The 21,585-nt window shown below is 40.0% G+C and overlaps 1 protein-coding gene across 11 annotated transcripts in view; it reads left to right on the plus strand.

Annotated features, from left to right (window-relative positions):
* LOC308647188 (guanine nucleotide-binding protein G(s) subunit alpha) overlaps nt 1-1,196 on the plus strand; it is a gene marked incomplete at its 3' end in the record, with an annotated part of 61,173 nt that extends 59,977 nt beyond the window's left edge. For all 11 annotated transcript variants that reach the window (XM_081291162.1, XM_081291155.1, XM_081291151.1 and 8 more), the window contains 3 exons: nt 41-171; nt 341-408; nt 672-1,196. In XM_081291162.1, coding sequence (XP_081147288.1) covers nt 41-171; nt 341-408; nt 672-818 — 346 coding nt within the window. The remainder of the gene's footprint in view (nt 1-40; nt 172-340; nt 409-671) is intronic.
* Between the last annotated feature and the right edge of the window lie 20,389 nt (nt 1,197-21,585).

The following is a 21,585-nucleotide window of genomic DNA, read 5'->3' on the forward strand; positions in this document are numbered from 1 at the left end:
GCACTGTCCCGGCATTTAAACCTGCCCCTCTCTCTGTTAGATGGCTGCGCACCATCTCTGTGATTCTGTTCCTCAACAAGCAAGATCTGCTCGCTGAGAAAGTCCTTGCTGGAAAATCGAAGATTGAGGACTACTTTCCAGAATTTGCTCGCTACACTACTCCTGAGGATGGTACGTGTGTCTTCTGTGTTTGATGTGGGCACACTCAAGGCATAAAAGCCTATCTGGGTGGAGAAATCAAGAGTGCTGAGAAGTTAAGGGGCTAGAGTGGTGTTAATACCCTAATTGTGCTCTTATCTTTTTATTACTTTAGTTAATAAAATATCTCCATTCTTTATAGCTACTCCCGAGCCCGGAGAGGACCCACGCGTGACCCGGGCCAAGTACTTCATTCGAGATGAGTTTCTGGTGAGTAGAGCTTTCTATAGTCTTCACTCTTTTCTACAGATATAAACTTTTTAATTCCAAACGTAGGAATTAAACCATCTAGTTCTTCCGTTTCTTTTCAATAATTCCCAACCAGCATCCATTCTGGGTGTTCAAACCCCTTCATCTCATTTTGGTTTCTTGTAACACGGGCAGCTGGTCCATACTTGTCATACTTGTCCTTGGGTTGGCAGTGTAGTTTCCTGGAGAGGGTTACTGACTGCACCTTGCACTTGTGCCCACAGAGAATCAGCACTGCTAGTGGAGATGGGCGCCACTACTGCTATCCTCACTTCACCTGCGCTGTGGACACTGAGAACATCCGCCGTGTGTTCAACGACTGCCGCGACATCATCCAGCGCATGCATCTTCGTCAGTACGAGCTGCTCTAAAGAGGGAACCCCCAAATTTAATTAAAGCCTTAAGCACAATTAATTAAAAGTGAAACGTAATTGTACAAGCAGTTAATCACCCACCATAGGGCATGATTAACAAAGCAACCTTTCCTTTCCCCGAGTGATTTTGCGAAACCCCCTTTTCCCTTCAGCTTGCTTAGATGTTCCAAATTTAGAAAGCTTAAGGCGGCCTACAGAAAAAGAAAAAGAAAAAAAGGCCACAAAAGTTCCCTCTCTCTTTCAGTAACTAAAATAAAAGCAGCAAACAGAAATAAAGAAATAAATGAAACAAATGAAATAAAAAACGAAATAAATATTGTGTTGTGCAGCATTTAAAAAATCAAAATAAAAATTAAATGTGAGCAAAGAAAGAAATGACTCCTGTGAGTTATTTGCGATCTGAAGCAGTTCACATGGTTTGAGGGTTAAACTTGGCCTTTTTATTGGGAGTTTGGAAGCCCATGTTGAGGTACAGGCCCCAAGTTACTAAAATAGGAGTAATGACTTCATCTTTGGGACACTGTATGTCAAGGAATACCACATTTTGATCATTGCTGCCAACTCACACTCTGATCGTCCTCACATGGTGTGCCTGTTTACCTCGTCTCCCTCAAAAAACTGTTAGGTTTTTAAAATCAGTTATGGACTAAATTATGTGGTGAAATGTGCAAACACAGTGCTCCAGTCAGTTGGGGGAAGTGAAGTTATTCAAGAAATGGTTTTGATACAGTGGGCTAGCTACTGGGGGAAAACGATCCCTACCTCACTCCACACACCAGAATGAATTAGATGTGGATCTGTTATCAACATCTAAATTTAAAAGTTACTTTTTAAAAATAGCTAGTTTTCCAATTAAGATCTTGGTCTATAGAAGGACTCTCTAAGCATGGCAAAGACCTAAAAGCCAGAAGGGGTCAGGGGAGGTGGTTATATAAAAATGAAAATCACATAATAAATATGGGGGAAGGAGTTTGGTAAAAGACTGTAAAAGGGGTGATTAATACATAAAGAATTCTTAAAAATAAGCAAAAGCATCAGAAAAAATGGGAACAGTCCATCAACATGTAAATTACTTAAAACAAGAGATAAACATCTCAATATGTGTAATATCACTCAGTGAAAATACAAATAAAGCACACTTATTACAAGGGGGTGGGTGGTTATCAGCACTCATGGTCCCCATGTTAAACACAATGAAGCCCAATTGGAATGTGGCTTGAACCTGAAGTCCATTATACCCCAGACTTGTCCTTCAAGATTGTGGTCACCCATGGTGACTTGGTGTGGTGCCCTGGAATGTTGGGAAGAAGACCCTAGTATCCCCCACTGTGTCCTCTGATGTGGTCAAATGGGACATGAGTCAAATACACTCTGTAACCCAAGCCCCAAATCCACTTTGTGTTCTATTCTCCAGATCAAAACAGCCCCAGCCATGATCACCTTGATTATGAGCCCCAAGGAGGGCCGAAGAAGTAGCAAGTACCCCCACTTCCATCTCCATAAACCTTTCCAAAGCCTATGTAACATTCATCCCACATGATAATTGTACTTACCATGTAGATGTTGGTAGAAAATAAGTCTCAAGAGCCTCCCAAAGAAACAGCAAAAATCAAGGCTTAATATGCACATATATTGACAAGTCCACAAATTCCCATAATTCCGCAAATCCCCCACCCCAAACACACAATCCAGGTAAAAGTCAGGGTTCACTATGCACATATATTGAAAAGCCCTCAAATTCCCGTCATTCTCCCAAGCCCCCCCCAAAACATACAATTCAAGTGAAAATCGGGGCTTTCTCTGCAAATATATTGACAAGCCCACAAATTCCCATAATTCCCCCAATTACCCCCACCCAGTAAACACACAATTCAGGTAAAAACCAGGGCTTACTGTACATATATATTGATAAGCTCACAAATTCCCATAATTCCCCAAGTCCCTCCCTAAACATACAATCCAGGTAAAAATCAGGGCTTGCTATGAACATATATTGACAAACCCACCAATTCCCATAATTCCCCAAGCCCAGCCCCCCCCTAGTAAGCACACAATTCAGGTAAAAATCAGGGCTTGCTATGCACATATATTGACAAACTCACCAATTCCTATAATTTCCCAAGTTCTCCATCCCCCAGTAAACACACAATCCAGGTAAAAATCAGGGCTTGCTATGCAAATATATTGACAAACCCAGCAATTCCCATAATTCCCCAAGTCACCCCCACCCCAGTAAACACAATCCAGGTAAAAATCAGGGCTTGCTATGCACATGTATTGACAAACCCACCAATTCCCATAATTCCCCAAGCCCAGCCCCCCCCCCCCCAGTAAACACACAATCCAGGTAAAAATCAGGGCTTGCTATGCACATATATTGACAAACTCACCAATTCCTATAATTTCCCAAGTTCTCCATCCCCCAGTAAACACACAATCCAGGTAAAAATCAGGGCTTGCTATGCAAATATATTGATAAACCCACCAATTCCCATAATTCCCCAAGTCCCCCCCACCCCAGTAAACACAATCCAGGTAAAAATCAGGGCTTGCTATGCACATATATTGTCAAACCCACCAATTCCCATAATTCCCCAAGTCCCCCCCCCCACCACTCCAGTAAACACAATCCAGGTAAAAAAAAAAATCAGAGCTTGTTTTGCACATATATTAACAAGGCCACAAATTCCCATAATTCCCCAAAGCCCCCCCCTCCGCCACTAAACATACAATCCAAGTGAAAATCAGGACTTTCTATGCAAATATATTGACAAACCCACCAATTCCCATAATTCTGCAAAGTCCCCCCTCTCTACCCCAGTAAATATACAATCCAGGTAAAACTGGGGATAGCTATGAAAATATATTCAGAAGACCAGACCAAATCCCATAATCCATTATAAGCTCCCAAATAAACAGAACTAACACCCAGCTACAACAATCACAGGCAACTACAGGACCAGTGTGCTACACAAACACTTAAATAAGGACCATGCTGACTGGAAAATCAAGGCTCAATCCCCCGGCCCCAGGCACTCATCCAAGATGGCCACCCACAAACCCTGTCCATAGAAATTCTGGAACCTTTTGTAAGCCACACAAGCATGTCACAGCATCAAAGTGAGAAACACAATTCCCAAGGAAAATGAGATCCCAGAACTCCATCTTGCTGGTCAAAACTGGCAAAGATATCATGGTCTCTTCTAGAAAGAGGACAATAAAATCACAGCCATCAGACGCCTACTATGTGCCAGTCACTGCTCAGTGAGGTAGGTTCAGCTGTTGCTGCAACTTTACCAATGAAAAACAGAGGCCTAGAGAGGCCCAAGAGACAAGGGCAGCAAGCAGGAAGATGCTTTTGATTATGATACCATGCTGTTGTCCTGGATGATGTGGGAAGACAGAGGAAAAATCTCCTGATGTTCCACCATGACATGTGTTGTCAGGACTCCAGGGCCTGTGACCCAAGGGGAAATCCTGCAGGGTATCAAGGGAATCCAAACCCAGGTGGTAGGGTGGAGTCTTCTTCCCTCAGAGCTCGGAGTTAAGCATGTGCCTGGCTCCCCTCCTCCCAGCTCTGGCCTTTGTCACTGAGTACCCTCTAGGCCCTCAGTTGTGTCTGAGACTTGCCTCCCTGCTTTATGATTTATCCCATCTATTTAATATTATTTTGTTTACCTCTACTCTTTGACTCAGTATTAAACAACTTTTATAGGGCCATTTAAAACTCTAAATTCTAGAATCTTCACAAAGAAAAATACAAAGAGTTTTGTCTAAATCTCTGATTGCATGAAGCCATTTTTTTTAAATTAAGCTGAATTTTAAATCTCTATTTAAATGCAAAGCAACATGTTGTTCTAAAGGTAACAATTTGTGTCACACTTCCTTAAGGTGTGTAAGCCAAATATTATAAATGACTATTCATTATTGACCTTGTGGAAATCAAAACATGATAATAAACCATTAGGTCCCTCATAGTATGAGGAGGGTCTAGAATTTTTTTTCTGCCTCCATATTTACTTAAATTTGGGCAAATTATATTAAAATAAATGGCCTTATAGCCATTCTATGTCAACTACTTTCTCCTATTACATAGGGTTTTTTTTTTATGGTTTTGTTTATCTTTTCCTTCAACAAATGCATGGAGAATATGAAATCTATCAAGCCCACCAGAGTTCCGCTTTCATAAGGACACACCCATTTAGCAAACAAATAACCAGAAGAATTCAGGTAGTAGCCAGGCCTGATGGCACATTGCTGTCATCCCAGGAAGTTATACTTTTAATGAGGGCCACATTAAAAAGATACTGCAATAAGCACTTACTAAATTTGAGTGCAAACCAGGTTTTATTTTAGAATAGAATTTTATTTGTCTAAAGTAATTATCTAGGATTTTAACATTCATATGCTATACAGCTAGAGTTTTCTAGATTTGCCTATTTTATTACTGTACTATTTAGGAATGTGTTCAGCTGCAAATAAGAGTACTGGCTTACAGTGGCACAAACTAACCCAAGTTTGTATCTCACTGACCAAGAATTCTGGAGGCAGGTGGCTCCTGGTATTATTTCAGCAGCTTTTCCAAAACAGAGCTGAAGCCTCCACAATCCTCTTGGCTTCACTCTTGTGAAGATGGTATCACATCATAGCCAAGGGCTGAAGAAGGAGGAAACAGACAACATGGCCAAATCTCCCTTTTGTCAGCCTTTCAAAGATACCCTTCCATAGACACTTAGAGAGCTAGATGAATAGCCAGACAGCTAGCCAGACAGACAGATACAAGAGAAACTGCCTTTGCAATAACATCATCACACACACACACACACACACACACACACACACACACACACACCACATTAAAAAAAGTATCCATTTAAGTATCCATTTGCCCACACCTTGACAGAACATCTGGAAACCATATCTAATACCTATGGGTTAGGGATCAGAGAAGATAACAAGTAAAACAAAATTTAAATCATAAGAGACTAATTTGCACAATTCTATATCAATAATTTAAAAACCAAAAAGAAATAGAAAAATGCCCAGAAAAATACTGTTTACTAAAAGGGATCCCAAAAGAGGAAAAAAAAAAAATCTAAGTAGATCAGTTGCCACAGGGGAAAAAAGAGAGCCTAGAGAGCTCTGTGCAAATAGCTCCAGGCTAACACATGTTAGTCACTGACCAAAGGAATGTGAGGGAGACTCCTGAGGTGCTAATGGATTGTGGGTTTTTTTTTCTTTTCTCTCTAAATGTTGATTGATTACACACACACACACACACACACACACACACACACACACGTGTGTATGTGTGTGTATGTGTGTGTGTGTGTGTGTATACACCTTCATTTCAGAAAATGTATTGATCTGTATAGTTATCACTGTATACTTTTCAGTTTGTAAGATGCATTTTAAAATTCTTTTTAAATTTGAAAAAGTAAAAAGGCACCAGACCAGATAGTTTTACAGGGGAATTTTTTTTTTCCAGTTGCAGATGGACACAATACCTTTATTTATTTATTTATTTTTATGTAGTTCTGAGGAGCAAACCCCATGCCTCACACATGTTAGGCAAGGGCTTCACCACTTTTACCACTGAGCTACATCCCCAGCCCCTACAAGGGAAGTCTACAAAGCCATGAAAGGTCAAATAATTTCAATGCTACTTAAATTACTTCAGAGCACAGTAAAAGGAAAACTTCAAAACTATTTTATGAAGTATGACACTAATTCCAAAACACATCAAAAATAAAATTACAGATTAACCTCACTTATGAATCAATGTAAATATCTTAAAATACAAGGATACAATATTACATTTCTACATTTAATACACTCTTATATGGAAATACAAAAATACAATGTTTCAATTTTTAAAAATAAAACATCTTACCCAAATAAGACTTGTTCTAGGAATTCAAGGTTGATTCAATAATAACAAATATAATGATATTTGCCAAAATTAGATGTTCATTTATATTTTAGAGCTTCAATAAAAATATTAATTACTGGATATTTTCCAGTATGACTATATATATATATTTTTTTTTTCTATATATGTGCCATAAAACTATATGTAATATACATAGTGCAATATATATTATAAATATGTGAAATCTCCAAAAGTTAACATTTTAATTAATGAAGAACCTCATTAAGCTTTTCCAATACTATTAGGATCAGGAAGTAAGAAAGACAAGAACACCTCATATCATCATGCTATTACTATACCCTATTATACATATTATGTGTTAAGGACATATAGGCCAATTCAATAAATAAAAGAAAGCAATTAGAGGCCTGAGAATTCAAAAGGAAGAGGAGAAACTACCATTTTTGCAGTTGATTTAACTAAATATAATAAGTTCCTCCTCCAAAAAATTCCAAAGACAAATAATTACTAAAAAAGGAGAAGGTCTAGCAAAGAACAGGTTTATAAGATCAATATGCAATAGCATATGAGGTAAACTGAGAGAAATCAGATCTGTTCCTCAGATGGGTCTTTGGCTGCATTTGCTTGACTTGCTCCAATCTTGTTTAAATGCATGGGTTCCTACCCCCCTCTTTCTTTCCCCTTCAATTTAGTTGTTAAAGAAATTAGGATGTGTCTTCTAGCATTTTCCACAAACTTGATTTTACTAATTGCAAGTATAGACATATTTGAAAAGCTGATTTGAATAAATCACGGGTAAAGTAATTAATATAAAGTTGTCAGGAAAATTTGAACAATGACATTTAACCATGCTAAAATAATGTCAACTTTTTACTATGTGACACAGGTTTCGTGGTATTTTTTGAGTCCTTATTTTTAGATGTACCCACTGAATCAAAATAATATAATGTTCTAAAATAATTCAATGCTGCAGGTATGGGAGTTGAGCAGTGGTATGCTGGCAAGTGTTTAACACCGGGCTCTTGGAGGTGAGGATGGAAGAGCCACTGAATCCATCCTCCCATCATGGTGGATTTCAAATTCCCAGCAGAATGTCACTGGACTTGGGAAGGGAAGTGCAGGGGGTCCAGCAACTGTGAGTTAAGACTTAGTGAAACCGAAAAGTGCATACATTTTACTATTCTAATTTTTTATACGATTACATTTTACTTTATTTTTATTTGGGACTGGGATGGAACCCAGGGCCTTGCACATGCTAGGCAAATGCTCTAGTAACACTGAGTACCATCCCAGCCCTTATTTATTTTGGAGGGAGGGTACCCAGCTAGGTGTTGAGGCACCAACAGAAACGGGGCAGATGACACTGGCTCCAGGGGTGACTTGTGACAGGTGAATGGTGGCCCCACAAATGGTTGAGAGGGTCCCCAGGGTCCCAAGGCCTACCTAAAGCAAACCCATATGGAGGCAATGAAGGCCTCACTTTGGAAGATGTGGTAGAGATGACATCCATGAGGAGTGACATGGGTGGACAAGTCGGAGGGTGCGAAGTGGGTGGAGATGGGAAGGTGGGCTCAGGGTCCCAGGCCCCACCACGAGGAGGCCCTGGTGCATCTCAGCACAGCCTGAGGCACCATGTGCTTTGTCATTAAGGATTTTGATATCTTTGCACTTAGAGGTATCTGGCCTCTTGTATCAGATTCCTCCCTTTCTAAAGCTATGTTATACATTTTCCTGGAAGGGGTGGGACTTACGGTTCGAGAGGGAGTGAGTGAATGAGGATAAAACCCAGACATCAGAATTTGAAATACGGGATGTACTGTATCCACAGAGCCCGGCGTGGTGAGGGGCACAGTCAGCCCTGTGTGAAGAACCATAGAACTAGCTCCCTGAAGCAATAGGAGTCTCGCCAGAGATCTGCGCTGATGAGATGAGCCGGGTTCAAAAGAGCTGGCTGCAACAGTAAGCTAAGAAAACAGGAAAAAAGCACAGGACACAGAAGTAATTTTCATATTGAGGGTGGAATGGCTTTGCGACCTTAAGGGTCAGTGGAAAGCACTGGAAAAGAGAACATGCACCCGGCATTTTTATGAGGGGGGAGGGACACACAAAGGAGTTTTTGGGTTTTTTTAATATTTATTTTTTAATTGTAGTTGGACACAATACCTTTATTTCATTTATTTATTTTTATGTGGTGCTGAGGATCGAACCCAGAGTCTTGCACGTGTGAGGCAAGAACTCTACCGCTGAGCCACAACCCCAGTGGCCCCCCCACAAAGGAGTTTTGATGGAATGTTCTTTACAAAATAAGGCAGGGGATAAGGTTTCAAAGGGGGGTTATCTAATCCCATTGGGTAATGCCCAAGTCCAGGGCCAGAGCAAACTTCTTTGCTGAGCGCAGGGGGAGGCCACTTGCACAGAGCATGGAGTGTGATGACAGACCAGCACCCCTTACTCAACCCTGAGACAGGATGCTCAGTTCATGGGTGGGTGGCTCTTACATAGAAGGGAGTTGACATCACTTTTCTCTTGATACTGATGAACTTTCTGTGTGGTTCTTGTAAGTGGCCTGGATCCTGCTGACTCCCCTCTCTCTACAAAGTCCTCCATACCCCTTGCTGCTTCAGAGTTTAAGGATAACTAAGATCAGCGGCCAGAAATAAGGATCCATGAACCAAAGATGAGAGTTAGTTCTTCTCTTTTTTCCAAGAGGAGATAAATAAAGAAAAAAAAAAATAAAGCCATGTGTGTGTGTGTGTGTGTGTGTGTGTGTGTGTGTGTGTGTCTTGAGCCTATTCCCCAAAACTAGGATGCCTTGAAGGAAATAGAAAATCTTCATTAAATTGAGTTTCAGGGAAGAATGACTTTGAGAAATGGAAAATTACACTCAGGGCTCGGATCTGCTCACAGCCCCAGAACCCAGGTTAAGAATGTGTTTGTGTTTGTTCATCATTTAGTCTCTGATTTTCTACAGGGCTTGCTTTAGAGTTTAATAGATCACTAGCAAACAGGATCCTTCGATATTGTAGTACCTGACTGGTGAGGGCATTCTAAACTACATTCTTCAGGTTTTGTAATGTTCAGCAAACAATTGAAGGGCCATTTAAAAACACATTGATTGCATTTGGTAAATATTTTTCCCTTGGTTTTGTATTTTGTTTCCAATTATCAAGTCACTTTTGGTGACAGGGTCCACTGACATTTCTTTGATGGCTCTTGAGATTGAAATGACCTGGCCTCTTAAGATTGAAATGACCTTTCGCCTTTGGGGAAACTTCCATCTAGTTGCATCTAGATCATTTTGCACTAAAATCGCCTTAATTCCAAACTGAAAATGCTTTTAGTACCAAATCTCTAAGAGATTAACTTTAAAACTTACCCATCAAAGAAATAAGGGTTCCCAAAGAAAAATTGTTAAAAGGAGAGAGAGAGAGAGAGAGAGAGAGAGAGAGAGAGAGAGAGAGAGAGAGAGAGCCCAGACTGCTAGTTTGCAAAGTTTTAGAGAGATACTAATGCTTTCTCACCTTCTCTGAGAATCACTGTCACTGGACTAGCTAGGAAAACACTTATTTGTCTCTAAGAATAAGAATTGAATGCAAAAATGACTGAATTACACAAAAGAGTCCTTTACTTAATTAGTAACTGGAAATCTAAAAACCAGCAGGTAATACAAGTTAAATTCAAAGCGACAGTACATGATAACAAAGCATTAAACCTTTACCATAAAATTATAGTTCATTGTACAACCAATTGAGAAATCACCCCATATGGAATTCTATAATTGCTTCCATCTACCACTATAAACACTTCCATTATCTTCCTATAGAGGCTCAAATATTCTTATAATAGTTTCAGCAATAAACTGAAATTGTAATAGTAGCTTATCATTTGCCTTAAGGCTTTTATTTGATTAAATAGTTACAGTAATAGTGAAGCCTTTTGAGTTCCTGGGGTGTGCCCGGGATGAGGTGAGACCACTCGACTAACGCTCAAGTCTCAGTGAAACAGGTTTCTTCCAAGATAGCGTGTATTAAAAAGCAAAGCTCAGAGTCTTGTATAAAAACAGTTTTGTTTTACACCTGCATTCCTCAAGTACAAATGTATTTCGTCACCTTTTTTTCAATGAGGAATTTGACAATTGGCCATAGAATTCATTAATCCACATGTCTGATCAAGGCTTCCCAGAGAAAATTCAAATGCATTTGTTTGAAGTCCAAATCTCCATTATAGGCATTTAAATTCATTAGTGTTTTGAGAGTCAGTCTGGGTCAATGCCCTCAAAATAAGCAAATCCAGCGAAGTTGCTTTGGCACCCACCGCAGCATTGCCTCTGGGAAAGCTGGTTCAGGAACTCAGTGGCATGGGATCCTTGCCACGTGCCAAGGATGCTGGAGTGTTGGTTTGGTTTTTCTGAAAATAGTATTGGCACTTTGGGTCTCCTTCCCTTCATGCTGACACATTTCTTTATGGAGATGAATTAAATAATAGCAACAGGGTCCCGACCACAGTGGCAGGGCTTACCACAGAATGCAAAGGATGAGTGTGAGTGTCACAGAATGTGCCAACATGACTGTCCACGTTAATGACAAAAGAGAAGAGATGTTTGTCAGCTTGAGGAGGGTTGACGTGGCCTTTAAAAGCATTGGTCCCCCTGTTTAAAGTCCTTGGCAAAATCATAATCAAAGGGTGCTTTCTTAACATTACTTTGTGTGTGTGAGTCTATATTCTGTGGATCCAACATTCAGCAATGTTCTTAATATTCTTGAAGTCAGGGACAAAAAAAAAACAGCGATTATTTTCACCAATATTAATTTTGTTCTGAAAGTGCTGGTTAGAACAATTAGACAAAAAAATGGAATTAAAAATATGAGAAAATAGAAATCATGTCATATGGGCAGATAACATGATTGCATATCTTAGGAAATCCCCCCATTTACTCTGTATTATAATAGCAACTTAATATTCATACTGAGCATGGTGATAAGTATTTTAATACTCATAAACTGCATGACCATAATTATAAGAGCTGATGCTGGTGGAAAGCCTACCATGTGCCAGGTTCTGTTCAGGTACTTTGGTACTCAGACTGTATACAATTATAACAGTGAGAGGTTATACCTACTGAGTGTTGATCTGCCCACCTCCATCAAAATGCTTGAGTGCTCACTATGACCATGAGGCTTTAATCCTATTTATGCTCTACAATCCTGCAGATCACCAACATTTAACTACATATATGTTCTATAAAATAGTTTACATTGTACTTACTTAGACATAAGTGACATTACATATTATATTATATATAGTTTATGTTATACTATATTACACTATTTTATTATGGATTATCACTATTATATTTTCCTATCACCACATATATTTATGTATTATAGTTACCCATGTATAAGGAGATACAACATTAAATATTGAATTATGTAGGATTTATGCTGTTGTACTACATTACATTATACTTATTTTTTTTGAGACATAATATAATGTTTCAATACATGCATGGATTGGGTAATGACCAAATCAGGGCAACCAGCATCTCTATCACCCTACACATTATCATTTCCTTGTAGCAAGAGCATTAAAAAAAGACCCTCTCTCTCTGGCTACTCAGAAATACACAGGACTGCTAACACCAGAGCTTACTTCTTCTAACTCCAGTTGTGTACCACTGACCACCTCCCCTGCCCTCCCCTGCTTTTTCCAGTCTTCCATTCTTTGCTCTTCTGCTCTGCTTTTGTGAGATCCACATTTTAGGATTCAGCACAAGGGTGAGATAGTACAGAACCTGTCTCTCTGTGCCTGGATCATTTCACTAGCATGATGGCCTCCAGTACAGCACATGTTGTTGCAAATGGCAGGACTTCCTTCTTTTATGGCTGAAGAGTGCCCTGTTTCACATACACACGTTTTCTCTATTCATTCATCTGTTGGTAGATGTTTAGGTTGATTCCAAATACTGGTGTGCTGCACTAAACATGGGTGTGTAGAGGTGTCTTCAGTATACTGATCTCATTTCCTTTGGATATATAACCAGTAGTGGGATTGCTGGATCACAGAGCAGGTGTGTTTTTAATTTTTCAAGGACCCTCCATACTGTTTTCCATAATAGCTATAATAGTTTATATTCTCACCAACACTGTGTAAGGGTTCCCTTTTCTCCATATCCTTGCCAACACTTTTTTTGTCTTTTTGATGATACCTTTCTAACTGGATGAGGTGATACCTCACTGTGGTTTTGCATTTCTCTGATAATAAGTGATGGCAATAATTATGTCTTTTTTTCAGAAATGACTATTAGTTTTTGCCTATTTTTAAGTCAGATTATTTGGTTTTTGTTTGGGGGGAGGGTTGTTTGTTTGCTTTTGCGATTGACTTGTTGGAGTTCCTTATGAATACTGGATACTAACCTCTTGCCAGATGTATGAGTATTTGTGAGTATTTTCTCCTATTCTGCAGGCTGTCACTTCACTCTGCTGACTACTTGCTGTGCAAGTATTTTAGTTAAACATAATCCCATTTGTCTATTTTTCTTCTGTTACCTGTGCTTGAGTTCCTCCCTAAAAATCGTTGCCCAACCGACATGATTCTGCAATCTGCATTTGGGGTAAAATTGGGGGTTCATAACCCACTTCAATCTAATGTATGAAGTATGATATGTCAAGAGCTTTGTAATGTTGTGAACAACCAATAAAAAAAAGAAAAAAAATCGTTGCCCAGTCCGTTGCCCAGCATTGCCCCCCATGTCTTCTTCTAGTAGTTTCATAGTTTTGGTTCCTGGAATAAGTCTTTATTTCATTTTAAGATGATTTTATTGAGAGGTAAGGGTCTAGTCCCATTCTGCATTGAATATCCAGTTTTCTTTCTTTTTAAATTTTTTTTAGTCATAATTGGACACAATATCTTTATTTGTTTATTTTTATGTGGTGCTGAGGATTGAACCCAGCTCCTTCCATGTGCTAGGTGAGCACTCTACCGCTGAACCACAACCACAGCCCTCCAATTTTCTTTTTAAAAATTTTTTACTTATAGATGGACATAATATCTTTATTTTATTTATTTATGTTTTTGTGGTGCTGAGGATCAAACCCAGGGCCTCACATGAGCTAGGCAAGTGCTCTATCACTGAGCTACAATCCCAGCCCGTGGATATCCAATTTTCGAAACCTCATTTACTACACAGACCCTCTTTTCCTCATTGTGTGTTCTTGGCATTTTTATTGAAAATCAGTTTACTGCAGATATGTGCATTTGTTTCTGGGCTCTCTATTTTGTTCTGCTGATCTATGTGTTTATTTTTATGCCTATACAATGCCATCTATGTTACGATAGCTTTTTTAGTATATAAAAAATATATACTAAAAAAAGTATACCTCCAGCTTTGTTCTTTTTGCTCAAGATTCCTTTAGTTATCTGGGGTCTTCTCTGGTTCCTGGGAATTTTAGGACTGCTTTTTTCTAGTTCTGTGAAGAATGTCATTGGTATTTTGATTGGGATTGCACTGAATCTGTAGATCGCTTTGGGTGGTATGGACATTTTAACAACATTAATTTTCTCAATCTATGAATATAAGATATATTTTCATTTATTGTGTCCTCTTTAATTTCTTCCATCAATGTTTCACAACATGAAGAGAGATTTCACCTCCTTAGTTAAATGTAATTCTAGGTATTTTTTGTAGCCATTGTTAATGGAATTATTTTCTTGATTTCTGTTTCAGATGGTTCACTGTTAACATATAAAATATGGCTTATTTTTGTATACTGATTTTGTATCCTGTAAATTCGCTGAATTTATTGTTGGTTATAATACTTTTTGAATCTTTGGGGTTTCCTCTTTATAGGATAGTGGCTGCAAACAGTGATAGATTTATTTCCTTCTTTCCAATCTGCATACCTTCCATATCTTTCTCTTGCCTACGGGCTCTGTCTAGGACTTCTAGTACAATGTTGAAAGGAGCAGTGAAAGTGGGCATTCTTGTCTTAGTCCAGACTTTAGAGGAAAAGCTTTCAGCTTAAAAATTTTTTAAATTTTAATATACTTAATATTCTAAAATTTTTATATTATTTTAGAATATATTTTCATTTAAAATATTTCACATTTATACATTTGAAATAAACATAATTTTTCTTTTATGTAAATATAATTTAAATTTAAATATATTTTATACTAATATTTTAATATTAGCTTATACATTTGAATATGAAACATTTTGCTACGTGTTACGTATCATGTCATATTTTCTATTACTACATATTCAATATGTATAGTGTACTCCATATCATTATGATTACACATGGAAGAGCTGACCTAAGGCCATCTCGCATTCAATTATATACAACTCACGCTATGCTATGCTTCGTTGCGTTTTCAAATCTCACTTTCTATGAAGGACGAGGGTTGGTTGCTGAGCAGCATCACCTGCGAGGTGCCCGAGGGGCAAGCAGCCCCCTAGGTTCTGGGACCCCACCCCTTAACCATGTCCTCTCTTCCTGCTGTCTGCCTGGGAAGTGCTGCCTGCTCTGCCCACCCCTCCCTGAGAGCAGAAGTGGCCATCGCCCTACAGAGGCCCGAGATGCCCTCCTGGGGACGCGGAATCCTCAAATGTGCCCTCTAGGCCTTGTGTACTTCCAAAGGCCACAGAGCAGAGACCCCAGACCCTGGAATTTCTGTCCAAACAGTCCCTGCCTGTTCCAGGCTTTCCCCCTAAGACCTCTCTTCCAAGAGCAGCTGGCCCTGGCATGTCCCAGAGGTCACCAGGGGGCAGCTGCTCATGGGTGAGGTATGACAGAACCTGGTGGGGGCGCTGGAGTGTCTGTCCACTTGTACGCAAAGTCCCTTGAAGGTTGAGACCCTGCCAGGGAGGAGAAGAAAGGCAGGGAGCCCCCACTTTGTGCCCTACCTTTGGGCCCGCACGTGTTAGAATGGTATGCAGCTTCGGAAATGCCAGTTCAGGATCGAGGGCATCTTCCGAGAGCAACGGGGGGCGGCTGAAAGGCTTTTGGTAAGGAAGGGCATGGTGTGGGTAGAGAGGGACTTTAGACCATGCCTCTGACGCTGGTGTGGTAACTGGATCAGGGCAGAGTCTAGAAAAGAGAGTCATCCGGGAGGGGCTGCAGTAATTAAAAAAAAGATGATGGAGAATTGTATGAGGCAAATAAAAATGGAATAAGGAGAAAAAATTCGCATCATGATGGATGGGATATGAGTTAGAGGGGGCCATCTCGAGGGTCATACTGTGGGCTTGTAGCAGTGTATGGGAAAGACAGTGAGGTTCTCAGTCTCCTGGGCAGGAAAGTAGGCAAAAGACCAGCTTCATTGGATGGTTGGTGGCTCGAGACTGTGGGCATGATGAGTTCACTGCTTTCTGGATATTCAGAGAGAAATGCCAAGCAGGACCCGGAGGGAGGGCTGTGGAGTCCACCCTTCAAGCAAAGAAAGAAAGATTCCAAACATCTCTGCAGAGCGAGAATGATGTGTCAATTGGAGGAAAGAGGGAAGGGTGAGCATCGATCATTTGGTTGATGTTGACCAGGAATTGCTAGGAAATCAGGTTAATCTGCTGAGGCTTTTCCCCCCAAAACCTAGCAAGTCAGGGGTAGGTGTGGTATGCAGTTAGGGTCATTCCAGGCCTAGGGTTCTGCTAACCTGTGACCAGCGGGTAATGGGGGCATTGGAGACAGGATGGAGATCATGGAGAAGAAGAAAAATCAACATGGGATAGGGAAAATAATGTATAAACTTTGACTCAGCATTTCAACGGCTAGGAAGTTATCTGAAAAACAGCTTTGTTCTACTGGCCAAAATCAGAAGGATTTTTTCTTTCTTTTTTTTTTTTTTTTGTACTGGGGATTGGACTCATGGGCACCTCACCACTGAGCCACACCCCCAGCTCTACCTCCTGCCTCAGCCTCCAGAGCTGCTGGGATTACAGGCATGTACCACTGCACCTGCCTACTGCTACAAAGATTTTCATCACAGAATCATATAGAATATTGAAATATTTGAAACTAGGCAGATATCCATTAATAGAGATGGGTTAAATAAAGTATGCTAATTCCATAGAACAGAATAGTACACAGCCACCAGAGTGCTTTGGGGGACATAGGCATAGCAGAATGGAAAATGCAGGGCACTGGCAGCCATCTTCTTTGGCACAAGGGGAAAACTTATTGGCAACGGGAAGGAAGGAGGCAACACACACACACACACACACACACACATACATGTGCCAGAGAGCAGGAGAAGGAGAGAGGAGATACATGGAGAATCCCCATGATTCTCATGGCTTGTGTCAGTCATGTAATGTGAGCTCTTGGTTCCCTGGTTATATGAGACAGGTAATCTCCTCTTTTGGCTACTGTACTTTGAATAAGGTTTTCGAAATTTTCAATTCAAAGCGCCCTTGTTGTGGATTGAGTGTTGGTGTCCCTACCCTACCCACAAATTCATATGTGGAAATTCATATGTAGAAATTAGTGATAGGAGGTGGGGCTTTTAGGATGTGACTGGGCCATGAGGGTGGAGTCCCCCTGAACGGGATTAGTGTCCTTCTGAAGGTGACCTCAGAGAGCTGCCTGCCCACTTCATCCTGTGAGCTTATAGTGGAAAGAAGCTTTCTATGAGAAAGTGATTCCTTATGGGCTTAAGCAAAAGCCGTTCTAAGAACAAAGAGTATGGTGACAAGTGCCTGCATTAAAAAAGAAGAAAGATCTACTGGGGCGCAGTGGCACACGCCTGTAATCCCAGAAGCTTGGGAGGCTGAGGTAGGAGGATCATGAATTCAAAGCCAGCCTCAGTAATTTAGCAAGGCCCTAAAGCAACTCAGTGAGACTCTGTCTCTAAATAAAATACAAAAAAAAAGAGCTGGGCATATGGCTCAGTGGTCGAGTGCCCTTGAGTTCAATCCCTGGTACCACAAAAACAAAAAAACAAAACCTCACACAAGCAACCTAGTGTCACACCTTAAGGAACTAGAGAAAGGAGAACAAACTAATCCCAAAGTTAGTTAGTAGGAAGAAGGGAATACAACCAGAGCAGAGGTAAATAAGCTAGAGAATATAAAAACAATTTTAAGAAAACGTGATACTAAGAGTTGAATTTGGTAAAGATGGATAAAAATGACAAACCTTTAGCAAGGCAAGGAAAAACGGAGAGAAGACTCGAGCAAATCAGAAATCAAAGAAGACATTCCAACCGATACCAGACATACAAAGGCTCAAAGAGCCCACTCTAAACACTTCTGGCCAACAAGCTGGATAACCTGTAAGAAATGGAAAATTTCTAAAAGCTACTGAGATGGGATCATGAAGAAACTGAGTTTGAAAAGACTAAAACTGAGTAAAGAGATTGAATTTGTAATGAAAAGTCTTCCATCAAAGAAAAATCCATGCTGGGCACAGTGGTGCATGCCTGTAATCCCAGTGACTCGGGAGACTGAGTTAGGAGGATCATGAGTTCAAAGCCAGTCTCAGCAACTTAGAGAGGCCCTAAGCAACTTGGCAAGATCCTGTCTCAAAATAAAACATAAAAAGGACTGGAGATGCGGTTCAGTGGTTAAGTACCCCCTGGCCTAGAGTCTGATGGTATCCCCGCTGAATTTTAGAAAACATGTGAAGAAAAACTAACACCAAGCCTTGAAGAAGGGGCAATAACTTCTAAATCATTTTACAAAGACCAGCATCACTGCAATACCAAAGTCAGGCAAGGACACTACAAGAAAAGAAAATTATAGGCCAATATCTCTGATGACCCTAGATGCAAAAATCATCAATGAAACCATACTACAAAGACCAACTGGCATGATTAAGTTGTACTTATTCTTGGGATGCAAGAATGATTTAACGTACAAATAAAAAAAGTGTGATACAACACATTAACAGAATAAAAGACAAAAACCATATAAACATCTAAATAGGTACAGAAAAAGCTTGACAAAATTCAACATCCTTTCAGGATATAAACTCAACAAATTAGGTAGAGAAAAAACAATGTACCTGAACACAAGGCCATTTTTCAGGAGCCCACAGCTAATATCATGATTAGTGCTGAAAGCTTTTCCTCTAAGAACATGAGGATGTCCACTGTCACCACTCCACTCAACAGAGAACTGCAAGTCCCAGCCAGAACAAGGAGGCCAGGGAAGGAGATCCAAGGCATCCAGATGGAAAGGAAGAAGTTGGATGGTCTCTGTTTGCACACAACATAAGTTAATATGCGGAAAATCCTAAAGGCTCCATCTCCAAACTGTTGAGCCAGTCAAGAGCTAGTGGGATGCTGACCAGGGTGTACCCGCAGGGGCAGGAAAGGGACACCACTTGTGCCCGGGCCTCTGTTTTTCCTCTGCAGATGAAGATGGGTGGGTGGGAAGTGAAGTCAGAGGTTTGAGGAGAGAATGACAGGTTTCAAACTGGAAAAGAAGTCGCAGGCTACAAAATCGACATACAAAAATCTGCAGTGTTTCTTCTGTATACTAACAATGAACTGCCATAAAAAGAAATCAAGAAGACAACCCCATTTACAACAGCTACGAAAAGAAATACTTAGGAATATATCTAATTGTGTTAGTCAACTTTTTCTGGATGTGACTGAGATACCTGAGAAGAACAACTTAGAGGAGGATGAGTTTACTTCGGGCTCAGGGTTTCAGAGCTTCTGTGCATTGTCACCTGGTTCCATTGTTCTTGGTCCAAGATGAGGCAGAACATGATGGTGGAAGGGCTTGGAGGAGAAAAGCTGCTCAGCTCATGACAGCCTGGAAGCAGAGACAACAGGGAGCCAGGGACAAAATACAGTTCTCAAGGGCACACCCCTAGTGACCTATTTCCTCCAGCTACACCCCATGTGCCTACAGTTACTACCTAGTAGTCTGTTCAGATTAATAATCATCAAATGGATTAATCCACTAATGAAGTTACAGCTCTCATAATCTAATAACTTCACCTCTGAACATTCCTGCATTATCACAGGGACACCTCCTATTCAAGCCATAACAGTCATCAAAGAGATAAAAGTTATGTACCCTAAAAACTTAGTGAAAGAAATTGAAGAACACAAATTAAAGAAGACTATTCTATGTTCATGGTTTAGAAGACTTAATGTTATTAAAAATGTCCTTGCTACCTAAAGTGGTATACAGATTCAGTCTAATCTCTATCAAAAGTCCAGTGGAATTTTCATAGAAATAGACAAAAGAATCCTAAAATATACATGGAACTATAAAAGATCCCAAATAGCCAAAGCAATCTTGAACAAAAAGAACAAAGCCAGAAGCATCCCATTATCTGACTTCAAAATGAGCTACAAAGGTATAGCAGTGTATTGACATAAAAACAGATGCACAGACCAATGGAACAAAATAGAGAGCCAGAAATAAACCCACACATTATGACTAATTGATTTTTGGCAAGGATGACACGCACATACACACTTCAAAACAAAAAACAAACAACAACAACAAAAAAAAAACCCAATGGGGAAAGGTCACCCTCTTAAATAAACAGTGTTTGGAAAAGTAGATATACACATGAAGAATGAAATGAGAGCCTTAGTTCACAGCAGATATAAAAATCAACTCAAAATTGATAAAAAGAACTGACATGTAGAACTAAGCTCCATGACATGGGTCCAGGCAATGATTTTTTGGATATGACCCCAAGACATAAGCCATGAAAGCAAACACAGACAAACAAGATGGCACCAAACTAAAATGCTTATGCACAGCAAAGGAAACAATCGATAGAGTGAGGAGAAGCTCTCAATGGAAGAAAGTCTCTAGGATTTACACATCCTGCAAGGCGTGGATACCCAGAGTATATAAGGAACTCAACTCCATAGCAAACAAATCAACCTATTAAAAATGGGCAATAGATCTTGGACATTTCTCAAAAGAAGACATACAGATGGTCAACAGGTACATGAAAAAATACTCAGCATCACTGATCATCCGAGTCATGAAACCAAAGCCACAATAAGGTCCCACCTGACTCTAGTTAAAAAGTGTATTATCCAAAAGGCAAAAGACAGCAAGTGCTGCCGAGGACCTGGAGAAAGGGACCCTGCACAGAGCTGGGAATGTTAGTACCACCGTTATGGGAAGTCGTGCAGAGCTCTCTCAGAACATTAAAAACAGACCTACTTTGTGACCAGCAATCCCACTACTGGGTGTAGAAACAAAGGAAATGAAAAGCATTTACTGAAGAGCTGTCTGCACTCCTGTGTGTGTTGCGGTTATCTTCCCCACAGTCAAGAAATGGACCAACCCAAGCGTCCACCAGCTGGTGAATGGATGAAGAAAATGCGGCACATATGCACAAAGGAACTATTCAGTCACAGAAAGGACAAAATCCTGACACAGCAACATGGATGAAACTGGGGAACATTATGCTAAGTGAAATAAGCCCAGAGAGACAAGTTCTGCTTGATCTCACATGAGCGTGGCCTCCTGAGTGCCATGCTCCTGGCCGCTCATTTGTCTTCTCATTGTTGAGCTGTGAAAGTTCTTCATATACTCTGTATAATAGAACCTTATCAGATATATGATTTGCATGTATTTTGTCCCTTTTTATGGATTGTGTGTTCACTTCATTGATACTGCTTTTTGAAGCATTCAAGTTTTTAACTGTTAGGAAGTGCAATTCTACTACTTTTCTTTAGTCGCTTACACTTTATGTCATATTTTAGAAACTACTGCCTAATCTAAGATTACAACAGCATACATCTACATCTGTATTTTCTTCTCAGACTTGGCTTTTTCTTTAAGGTCTTTGAACAATTTTAAGTTAATTCTTAACTTTCTCCTCCTCCTCCTCCTCCTTCTTCTGGTACTGGGTATTGAACCCAGGGGCACTTAACAACTGAGCCATATTC

The sequence above is a fragment of the Spermophilus citellus genome (genome assembly GCF_964194105.1).
Source record: "Spermophilus citellus genome assembly, chromosome: 4".
NCBI classification, from domain to species: Eukaryota; Metazoa; Chordata; class Mammalia; order Rodentia; family Sciuridae; genus Spermophilus; species Spermophilus citellus.